The 12,309-nt window shown below is 29.9% G+C and overlaps 2 protein-coding genes and 1 pseudogene across 2 annotated transcripts; all 3 read right to left on the minus strand.

Annotated features, from left to right (window-relative positions):
* Positions 1-424: 424 nt before the first annotated feature.
* LOC129893954 (2-oxoglutarate-dependent dioxygenase citB-like) lies at positions 425-1,727 on the minus strand. Its single transcript, XM_055969409.1, has 3 exons — positions 1,283-1,727; positions 926-1,180; positions 425-838 (listed from the first exon to the last, which is right to left on the minus strand). The coding sequence occupies exons 1-3, from the start codon at positions 1,595-1,597 to the stop codon at positions 620-622; spliced, it is 789 nt and encodes a 262-aa protein (XP_055825384.1). The 5' UTR covers positions 1,598-1,727; the 3' UTR covers positions 425-619.
* Positions 1,728-3,299: 1,572 nt separating this feature from the next.
* On the minus strand, positions 3,300-6,217 carry LOC129893955 (1-aminocyclopropane-1-carboxylate oxidase 5-like; annotated as a pseudogene).
* Positions 6,218-9,262: 3,045 nt separating this feature from the next.
* On the minus strand, positions 9,263-11,682 carry LOC129896165 (protein DOWNY MILDEW RESISTANCE 6-like). Its single transcript, XM_055972003.1, has 3 exons — positions 11,318-11,682; positions 10,856-11,177; positions 9,263-9,683 (listed from the first exon to the last, which is right to left on the minus strand). Exons 1-3 carry the CDS (start codon positions 11,653-11,655, stop codon positions 9,414-9,416), a joined length of 930 nt encoding a protein of 309 aa, XP_055827978.1. The 5' UTR covers positions 11,656-11,682; the 3' UTR covers positions 9,263-9,413.
* Between the last annotated feature and the right edge of the window lie 627 nt (positions 11,683-12,309).

Here is a 12,309-nt window from a genome sequence, read left to right on the forward strand (position 1 = left end):
ATAGACTGAAAAGTCATTTTCTTTTTTTGTTCACTGAAGACTGAAGTCATTTCCATTGCCTTTTTTAATCTGTTTGTTGTCTTCATCCAAAATTCCAAAAGTCACCACGTAAGAATCTTCACATAAACTATTTATCAAAATACAACAGATGAGCAAAGCCTGATCCAAAATTCCAAAAACCAATGAAAAATCATGATGTGCTGCCTGTCCACGAGATAAAAGATGTCGGCAAATTAATAGCCCTTAATTTTGTTTTCTTATTTTTACTGTGGTATCGGCAAATTTAATGTAAATAGGTAATATGCATTGGGGGTCTAAAACTAGAGTAAACAATATGGAGTAGTTGACGTTATTCAGAAAAGAGAAAAGGAATGAAACAAACAAGATTTGATTATTTAAAAACAGTAATACCAAACAGCGCCAAGATGCATAGGTACAAGTTGAGAATTCCTCTTCAAGGAATCAGGCTTGAACGGTGAAAGACGTGTTTAAGAAAAATTTTATGTGCTCTCTGACAGTTTAAATTATTAAATGAGACGGAGTGATGTAATACATATTATTGCTATGTCTCTTTCCATATATAGAGAACTTTTCATCTAATTAGAAATTGAGTAATGGGTTATATTGATGAAATCTTCAGGTCTAGCTGGTGGATGAGTCCTATTTCTGAGTCTCCTCTGTACTTGGGTGATTCTCCAGTTTCCTTTGTAAACTGTGGTAATGGCTCAACCCACTTGTCTCCTTCCCCATTGTAGAAGAAAGCGTACAAATAACGGTTTGTTTCTCTTGGTCTGACCGCCCTGTGAGGTGCACTCTTGAATTTATTGTTGCTTAGCACCTTTTTAATGTCAACAAAATAAAATATTGACTCCAGCTCGAAAATGATATCTGTGAAATTAATCAGCAACAACCAAACTATAATCACCTGAATCACATCACCAATGTTGACAACTAGTTTGTCTTTGGAAGGCTCTATGGGAATCCACTGTCCATCTTTGTGCACCTGAAGGCCTTTAACTTCATCCTGGTACAGAATGGTGAAGAAGCCAGGATCTACATGTGCAGGTTTTCCTATGTTGTCATCTTCTGTCGCTGGAAATCTCCTCCAATACTTGCCTAACAATATCAAACAGAGAAATTTTATAAAGGGCGAAAATACAAATGAAACTTTAAATTCGTACTACTTCTTATTGGAATCACCATAACTGTGGATCATCTAAACTAGAAACAGTTAATTAGAGATGCAATCAAGAGAGAATAGACACATATATTAAAATATTACTTGAAATGAGGTGGATTTTTGGGGCAGACTACGAAACGCCAAGTGCTCATAAGTTTCAGCTGAATTCCTTGTGCTTTTTAAATAATTATCAGGTACTGTTAGTTTTACTTCATCTGCACAAGCAAAGAAAGTCTCATACGCATCCATGGTTCTGCTCAACAACTCCAAAGGAATTCCGTGATTCACAATCTGAAAGAAACCATAGTTAACACAAGCTGCTCTAATTTGCTCCATAGCCTTCTTTTTCCCTTCTTCATTTTCCTCTGATCTAAAAAAATGAGAAACATCAATCGTTGGTATATCAAAACTAGTCATGATGTTGTTCTCAACCTCTTTATAAAACGAAAAATATAGTTTTAAAGAGAATAAGCGGAACCCAACATATTTAAATTTTAGATCCGTCGTCTCTGCAAATATAGATGATGATTGCTACTCCTATCGTATAGTAGTGATGATAGATTTGTTATTTCTCAAAAGTAAACCAACTACTACCTACTTATGTAGTTGTTTATTTCCAACAACTCTCCATGATGTTTGCCTTCTAACTGACTCTCAACCTTGCTATAGATCTTAAACCCACCAAGAAGAATTCAACGTTTTTTTTTTGGTTATCTTTCAAAAGCTCTGCAATAGTAATCTATACAGTAGGTTCCCCAGGCATTTACGACCAAACGTAGTTAAATTTTTGGGACAGAGCCTCTATCATAGAGGGAATATTTGATTTCCTTTCTTATTTCAGCTTAGCTCAAGATAATATCTCAGATGGTCACTCAACTTAAGATCACTTAGAAAGCCACTCAGCTTTAATTTCTAATTTAAAAGTCACTCAACTTAGATAGTTCATTTAAAAAGTCACTCACCTTTGTTTCATAATTCAAAAGTCACTCATATTTTGGTATTTCATCTAGAAAGTGCTCAATCAATTTATATGATATTCCCCCATTTGACTCGCCCCGCTTAATCCGACCCACTTACATTGCTCCGATTTTCACAAATATATCTTCCATTTTACTTCTGTGAGACATTGAACAAACAAGAATTAATGAATTATCCTGTAAACGGCTATTCATTCAATTTGAGAGTCAAGTTTCATTCTGTTTATTTTAAGTGATCAGGTTTTCATGGCCTACAAGGGTGATGATTTGTGTTCAATACATTAGATTAATAGAGATGTATGCAATCATTCACTCACATAAATTAGTTAAACGGGATTTAAAATTAAATAGCCCTTAATCATTTCTGTTCTGCCCCATATGGCCATATAGATAAATTTAATTAAAGATGTTGCAACTTTGTTTCATAACTCAAGTCTCTATCATATGCCGTGAAAATTTTATCTTACAAAATGAATATATTAGTTAAAACTGTTAAAGGGTCTCCACAAATCATTGAGCACAAGAATCACTAGATAACAGAGAATGAGAGAATGTGATAACTTGGACAGGTCTGTTAGAAAAGTTTGCCAGACACCAGTTTTACTTAGTGCCGCGGGTTTAGACATTAAACGGCTTATTTTTGCAAAAAGAGAAAACTAAGAAGCTTGAGTTTTTAAGTTCAATGCAGTGACGGTGTAAAATATATTTAAACAATCAGATCACTCATAAGGTAATGCCAAGTAAACTCTACGACGAATATTAATTGGTAATCTGGTAAAAATGGTCAAACAATACTAATAGTGTCAAACTCCCTTTTAGAAAGTGACAAACTAGAGTAAACAATGAGTAGTAGTACTTGACTTTATTCGGAAAAGAAAAGAGGGAAAGGAATGAAACAAGATTGAAGTATCTGCAATTTGAGTAATTTAAATTAGGAGCAACAAACAGCAGCGCGGCACATAACTATAAATTGAGGATTCCTCTTCAAAGAATCAGACTTGTACAGTGAAAGACGTTTAACATAATTAAGAAAATAACCGTGCACTCTCTAACCATTTAAATTTTTAAATGAGATGGTCATGAACATATATATTAGGAGTGATGTAATATATATTCAACATTCATATTAGGAGTGATGTAATACATGGTACTGCTAAATTTTTTTTCCATATATAGAGAAACCTTTCACCATATAGACTGGTCGTCTAATTAGAAATTGAGTAGTGGGTTATATGGATGAGACCTTCAGGTCTAGCTGGTGGATGACTCTTGTTTCTGATTCTCAGCCGATAATATTCTTCGAACAGGAATCCTCTGTACTTGGGCGACTCTCCAATTTCCTTTGTAAATTGTGGTAACGGCTCAACCAACTTGTCTCCTTGCACATTATAGAAGAACGCATATGAGTAACGGTTTGTTTCACTTGGTCTCACCACTCTGTGACTTGCACTCTTGAATTTATTGTTGCTTAGCACCTTTTTTATGTCAACAACATAAAAAGTTTTTAAATTTTGGGATAATGATAACTATGAAATTAACCAGCAGAGCAGTCAAATTATAAATACCTGAATCACATCACCAATGTTAACAATTAGTTTGTTTTTGGAAGGTGCTATGGGAATCCAGTGGTCATCTTTGTGCACCTGAAGGCCTCCGACTTCATCCTGGTAGAGAATGATGAAGCATCAAGGATCTTCATGTGCAGGTTTTCCTGTGTTGTCATCGTCTGTCGCTGGAAAGTAATGGAGTCCGAGCAAGGAATCCAGAGACCCATCATTACTGTAGTTTGCTAGGAAGTCAGAAGGGAGGCCCAGACACTCACTTATGATTCCTTCCAACACATGTCCTAATTTTGTGAAATGGGAAACCATCTCCTCCAATACTTGACTAATTAGAATATCAAACACACAACATTCTTACTAATTTTCTAAAGGAAGAAAAAGACAATTAAAATTAAAATTTGTACTAGCTAGTTCGCCTAAACTAGAAACAGTTAGTTTGAGATTCACTCGAGAGAGAATATTACTTGAAATGAGGTGTATTATTGAGGCAGACATTGAAGCCAGAGAATGGAAAACGAAACAACAAGTGCTCATAAGTCTCAGCTGAATTCTGTGTGCTTTTTAATTAATTATCAGGAGGTACCGTGAGTTTTTCTTCATCGGAACAAGCAAAAAACGTCTTATACATATCCATGGTTCTGCTCAACAATTCCAAAGGAATTCCGTGATTCACAATTTGGAAGAAACCATAGTTAACACAAGCTTCTCTTATTTGCTCCATAGCCTTCTTTTCCGCTTCTTCGTTTTCCACTAATCTAAAAAATGGAGAAACATCAATAGTTGGAATATCAAAACTAGCCGTGATGTTTTCCTTCTCTTTGACTCTCAATGCTGTTCTCAACCTCTTTATAAAACAAATAACATAGTTTTAGTCCGTTTAAAAGAAATAATCTTTTTCTTTTTTAATTATACTTTAATTTTAACTTTTCATGTGATATGTTTAAAGATATAAAATTAAAGAGCATTTTGATATATTTTTTTATAACTTTAATTGAAGAACATAAAATTTAATTTTGTGTTAATTATTTTTTTGAATTTCGCATCAAACTAAACTAAATTATTCTTGTTAAAATAGATCATATTTCAGAAACATCTGTATTAGATATGTCTAGGAATCACCAATTAGTCAAATAAACTCATCTCCTATCATTTGTTGGTCGATCCGGCTGGTGGCTTCTGCATCTCCTGCCTCTCTATGTTGCCCGGAGTAATTATTCTTAGATTCCTTCAACGTATTTCTTTATCCCACTTTATTATTGTGGTGCGTCATGTACTTATAATTTCAAATTGCATGTGATATGAATTATTTTTTTTAATTAAGGGCATCTCTAATTCAAACATTAAATTTTACACTAATACTAAATTTGATATAAATCAATTCTAACTCATTGCACCAAATTTTATACTAAATTTTTTTTCTGACCTCTTTTTATGCTTCTTTTGAGCCAATGGTCTATCGGAAACAACCGTCCTACCTTGGTAAGAATAAGGTCTGCGTACACTTTACCCTCCCCAGACCCCACGTTGTGGGATTTCACTGGGTTGTTGTTGTATTATATTATTATTTCTTATTTCATTTATTATTTCTTATGTCACCAAACAAAATTCTTTCCAAAACAATCACTATATATAATTTTCGTATTGTTTCAAATTATAGTCGTTTAATACAAAATTATTTTATAACATAATTTTTTAAATAATATAAATTGCTAGCAAATATTACATATTATACATAATAAGATTATATTTATGAATATAAAGAAGAAAATAAAATTATATTTATGAATTTGAATGATATTGCCGATCCAAATGTTCATGAATTTGTTCGACAAGAACAAATTCGTATAATGGAAAAAAGAAATCAACAATTTCAGCATCCGCAACCACAAACACCACAATTTTCGGCCCCATACAACCCATATTTTAATAATATTGGTGGATCTGGAAATAATCTATCAGATTATTAAGTTGTTGTTGTAATTTTTTTAAATTATTATGTTTTTTTGTACTCTTCAAAATTATTATATATTTTATATTTCAATTTTGATGTATGTCAATTACTAGTTTGTTGAATGTTTATTATTTTTGATAATTCTAAAGTACATTGTATTATTTGTCCACCAATTTATATTTTGCATATTAATTTTTGTGAAGAAATTTATAGTAGAATTAAAATAAATTTAATTTAAAAAATTCAAGTATAGAAAAATAATTTATAAAAAATTAAATTTTTAATGTAAAATTAATATTATGAAAATATTACGTAAAAGTAATAAAATATTTAATTAAAACGTACAATTTGTATAACATTTAATTAAAAGTATTGTATAATGAAATAATAATAAAATAGTCAAAAAGTACAATTGGTGTGATGAATAGTGTTACACCAAATTTAGTGTGACACTATTCACACACCAAGTTTGATGTAAAATTTGGCGTGAATTGGAGTAGTTTTACACCAAATACAGCACCGGCATCACCTGTAGCCCACCGGCCATCTCCATAAAAAAATAAATCCTTTTCTTTTTTAAATTATATTTTTTGTTGGATTGTTTGCATTTGGTACTTAATTTGGATAGTAAAAACAATAACAATATTAGCTGTACTAAAGTATGACTTAATTCCTAATTAATCATTGATCAATGCATATATAAATCATGCCATGATGTTTTCCTTACTTCCTTGACTCTCAATGTTGTTCTCAACCTCTTTATTAAAAAAAAACCCATAGTTTTCGCCTGTTTAAAAGAAATAATTCATTTTTTTTGGCTATAATTTAATTTCAACTTTCCACGTGACATGTTGAATTGTTGATTTCTGCCCCATGTGGATATATATTAAGTTTCTGGATTGCTAGCTCTCTCATAAGTTTTTTAAAAAACTCAAGTCTGTATATATTTCCACTATTCCAAAATAATTAAATTGTTGGAATATGACACATATCTTAAGAAAAAAAATAAAGACATAAATTAGTCATTTTTTTCCATTTTTGTCCTTTTCAAATTTAATGCTAACTCTCAATACTCATTTAATTCATTCTTGGAACTCAACCTTGAAAATTTAATTAATGAAGGGTAAAATTGGAAAAAAATAATTCAACATCTATCTTGAATAGTGAACAATTCAATTATTTTGAACACTAAAAAATACTCCAACAGTTCAATTATTTTGGAATGGAGAGAGTATTATATAGTTTAAGAATTTTATGCTTTTGTAGTAATCCAAAAAAGGATTCAATAACGCTAACATTTTCTTACAAAACAAATATATTATTTAAAGGGTCTCCACAAATCATTGAGGACAAGAATCATTAGATGAAAATTTGCACTATTGGATAAGTTTGATAGGCGCTAGTTGGAATATCAAAAGTAGTGAGATAGTCAATTAATAGTTTCAAGAATTACTTTCCTCTCTTATATTTCCAGCAACCTTACATTTTATATAGTAGCCACGATGTATGTCTTCCAACATACTCCCAATGTTGTTGTCAATTTCCTTATCAACAAAAATCATTAGTTTTTAACAAGAATAAGTGGAATTCAACAAATTTAAATTTTAGATCCTGTCTTTGTAAGGTAGATCTATGATGATTGCTACTCCTACTATATAGTAGTGATGATAGATTTTTTTATTTCTCAAAAGTAAACCAACTACTACCTACTTATGTAGTTGTTTATTTCAAGCAACTCTCCATGATGTGTCTTCTAATTCAACATTCCTTTTTTTGGTTATCTTTCAAAGTTCTCAGGCTTTTCTTCTTACCATTTTGGTTGAATGACGAGTTATTTGTCTTATGGTAAGGTCATGGATAATTCTCACCTTATAAACTTTTAATTGAGTTTGGCACAAAATTCATTTCTTTACACTTCCCTCTTCAGCTTTTTAACATTTAAAAATTTATCTCATAAGATCTTACGAATTTTTCAGGTATATCAAAAAAAAAAATCTACTTAAAAATCTAAATATTATAAATAATTTTTTTCTTCCTTTTTACCTAAATAACTATACCAATTTTGACAGCAAGGGGCACCTTTTGGGGGGTTATTATTACCTGGGATGCTTGTGTCCATAAGAAATTGCGGAGCCCCCATTAATAGTAATGGAATTCTGCGAATTGATCGAATAAATCTTCCATTTTACTTTCCTCAGATATTGAACAAACAGGAATTAATCAATTATCCTGTAAATGGCTATTCATTCAATTTGAGAGTCGAGTTTCATTCTGATTATTTTAAGAGATCAACTGTTCATGCCCTACAAGGGTGATGATTTGTGTTCTATACGTTAGATTAATAGAAAAGTATGTAATCATTCACTCAAATAAAATAGTTAAACGTACAGGATTTAAAATTAAATAGCCCTTAATCCTTGTTTTTAAAATAATTTTTCAATTATTAAGGAAAAAGATTGGGAAAATAGAAGAGGAAATTACAAGTTGAAAAATTATAGTATCACCAATAAAGTAAAAGTTTAAGTAATCAATCAACTGAATTAGTAAAATATTTGTACTAAATTTATTGGATCAGGTCTTATAAAGAATTACTATTTGAACATATAAGTATTAGTTTACTTAGTAAATATTTTATACCATCTTCCAACAATTTATAGATTTTTATATGGATGACTACTAAAAGACTGAAACAAAGTAAGCTTTTTAATATTTATTTTTTTTTTAAAAATGAATAAATACCCTAAACCCTAAACCCCTTTATGTTCATTAAACAAAGTATTAATTGGAAGTTTAGCTACACTTATGATAGTAATTAAGGTCTGATAGCTCTTTACCTCCTCATCAAAACATTCTTTTCCACGAAGAATTACTTTGCCGACCCATTTTAATTATTTGAAGGTGTTATAATTTTATTTGATAAATTTTTGATTGCCAGTTGCATGATTAATGAAAGAATGATGGTCACTCATGATCATGGATGATGATAATAATTAATAATAAAAGCAAAATATGATTGACACATATTCTATATATATTTATTTGGAGAAAAAAGAACACGTCAGCAGAATAAGTAAAAGGATTGAGAAAGATCCCATCCTGTTTAAAGAAAGTCAAGAGCAAAGCAATTTGCCAATTGAGTGCTTACACCTATGATACTGATCAAATTAAGTAGAAAACAATCTCACCCAAACATATATTGGAGTTTATAATATTAGGTCGAAATTTAGGGGTTTTTTAGCTATGCTTTGAGTAATTACAATTCATAGTTATATTATTATTTGTTACAAGATATATTCAATGTAGTTTTTTTGTTAAAAGTAATTTTGATTACAACAACAACAACAATAATTCAGTGGAATTCCACAACGTGGGGTTTAGGGAGGGTAAAGTGTACGCAGACCTTACTCCTATCAAAGTAAGACGGATGTTTTTGAAATACTCTCGACTCAATTAAAAGAGGTCAGATAAGGTCCGATTATAAATAACAATATTTAATGCAATACATTAATTGAACAACGATATCTAGCTTAAACATAAATCACATATATTAATCTTTCATAATAAAAAGAAATTGTGCTACAAGATCTTTTATTCTTTATTTATTTCGTTATATCACTGACTATTATTTATAGTACATTGATACATATATATTCAACATACATATTAGTAGTGATGTAATAAATATTATTGATATTTTTCTTTCCATATAGAGATAAAAACATTTCATGACATAGACTTGTTGTTTAATTAGAAATTGAGTAGTGGGTTATATGAATGAGATCTTCTGGTCTAGCTGGTGGATGACTTCTGTTTTTGAATCTCAGCTGATGATATTCTTCAAATAGGAATCCTCTATACTTTGGCGACTCTCCAATTTTCTTTGTAAACTCTGGTAATGGCTCAACCCACTTGTCTCCTTGCACATTATACGAGAACGCGTACGAGTAACGGCTTATTTCACGTGGTCTCACCACTCTGTGTGTTGCACTCTTGAATTTATTGTTACTTAGCACCTTTTTATTTTATGTCAACAACATAAAAAAATAAATTTTGAGATGATGATAAATATGAAATGAGTTAATATCTCTCAATTTTATTTTATAACTCAAAAGTCATTTAATTTAGAGTACTTCACTTAGAAAGTCACTCAACTATTGATATTTTATTTAAAAAGTCATCCAACCAATTTAAATATTTTTCATTAATTTATTTTGAAATGTAATTTTTGTTTTGAGCTAATTTTTTTAAAATATATTAAGATGCTCATTTTTGTTATTTTGTTAAATTTGGTTGAAATACAATTTTTTTAAAATAAAAAGATATTAATTTAAATTATTTTATTAAACATTGTTGAAATAATTTTTTTGTTTTAAACTTTTTTTTTTAAAAAAAAGTAACAAGATACACATTTTAATTATTTTATTAAATTTTGTTGAAATACTAGTTTTTAAAAACTGTTTGTTTTAAAAACAATAAGGTATTCATTTTTTATTATTTTATTAAAATTTGTTGAAATACTATTTTGTTTTAAACTACTTTTTTGACAATAATAAAGTACTCATTTTAGTTATTTGACTGACCCATTCCACTCCACTAATCAAATCTGCCAGACTATGAAACTGTGTGATATGAAAATTTAAATTCCAAAAAAAGAAAAAAGATTTTTTCAATATAAAAGAAACAATAAAGAGAAAGACACTAAAAAGAGAGACGACAAAATGGAATATTGTCAATATAAAAGGAAAATACGAGGAAAAAAATGTACTAGAACAAAAAAGGAAAGAATTTTTGTCAATTGCTACTGTGCATTTTTCAAAGAATTTATAATTAAATAATTGGAGAAGATCTCTAAAATAATTAAAATGAATAGCTTAATATTTCTTAAAAATATAGTTTAAAATAAAAATTAGATTTCTACATAATTAATGAAGAAATTATTTAAATTAGTTAAGTGGCTTTCTAAGTGAAACATCATCAACGGAGTGATTTTCTAAGATAAATATCAATAGTTGAACGACTTTTGAGTTATAAAATAAAATTGAGTGAATTCTCAACTAAACTATTCTAAACTGAGTAACTTTTGTATTATAAAACAAAATTAAGTGATTTTCTATCGAAATTGTGTTATGATTTGAAATATTATCTGGATCAATGTGAAATTCACCAACTGTCGAATTATAAATACCTGAATTACATCACCAATGTTAACAACTAGTTTGTCTTTGGAAGGAGCAACGGTAATCCACTGCCCATCTTTTTGCACCTGAAGGCCTCTAACTTCATCCTGGTAGAGAAAGTTCAAGCAACCAGGATCTTCATGTGCAGGTTTTCCAATGTTGTCATTTTCTGTCGCTGGAAAGTAGTGGAGGCCCATCAACGAATCCCGAGAACGATCATTTCTGTAGTTTGTTAGGAAGTCATGAGGGAGGCCAAGACACTCACTTATGATTCCTCCCAATACAAATCCTAAATTTTTGAAATGGGAAACCATCTCCTCCAATACTTGCCTAAAAATATCAAACAGAGAACATTAGGTCAAATTTAATTAAATATTTCGTACTAGTACTTCTTATTGGAAACACCATAATAGACCATCGCCTAAACTAGCAACAGTTAATTTGAAATGCAATCGAGACGAAAATATTACTTGAAATGAGGTAGTTTGTTGGGGCAGACATTAAAGACATTGAATGGAAAACGAAACACTAAGTGCTCATAAGTCTCAGCTGAATTCCTTGTGCTTTTTAAATAATTATCAGAAGGTACAGTGAGTTTTTCTTCATCTGAACAAGCAAAGAAAGTCTTGTACATATCCATGGTTTTGCTCAACAACTCCAAAGGAATTCCATGATTCACAATTTGGAAGAAACCATAGTTAATACAAGCTTCTCTAATTTGCTCAATACCCTTTTTTTTCCCTTCTTTATTTTCCTCTGATCTAAAAAATGGAGAAACATCAATCGTTGGAATATCAAAACTAGCCATGATGTTTTTCTTAATCCTCTCTTGACTCTCAATGTTGTTCTTAGTCACATGTTTTTGGATTTGGTTTTGAGTTTAATTTATAAGCATTTTCTGATCTTAGAAGTTAGTAGCAAAAAAAAAATATATGAAAAATAATGTGAATTGACAAACATTACTAATTTATTATTTAATATAGCTATAATTTCACATAATTATGAATTGCGGCTATATTTTAATAAAATTTGCTATTATACAAATTTGGACGCAATTTACGAGCTCATATACAAATCTCTAATATATATATATATATATATATATATATTGTATCTATATATTTCTATAGTCATGTACAAATGTGGGGGGCTCATATCTAAAGGTTTGTATTTGTATATAAAACGAATTTAGGGTCTCATATACAAATCACTAAAGCAAATTTGTATTTGTATATACAATCTCATTGAAAGTTCAAATTGTATAATGCAGCGAAATATACAAATGAAAAAACTCAATTTGTATAATGCAACGAGATATACAAATGAAATTGGAATAACAATTGAAACTATAGCTATAAAACGTAATTAGACAAATTATAGCTAAGAAACATAATTTTATTTCAAGTCTTTGCTATTTTTAAAACTTGATAAAAAAACTTGACAATTTGCATTTGTCAAAATT

This window comes from Solanum dulcamara, chromosome 7 (assembly GCF_947179165.1).
Source record: "Solanum dulcamara chromosome 7, daSolDulc1.2, whole genome shotgun sequence".
NCBI classification, from domain to species: domain Eukaryota; kingdom Viridiplantae; phylum Streptophyta; class Magnoliopsida; order Solanales; family Solanaceae; genus Solanum; species Solanum dulcamara.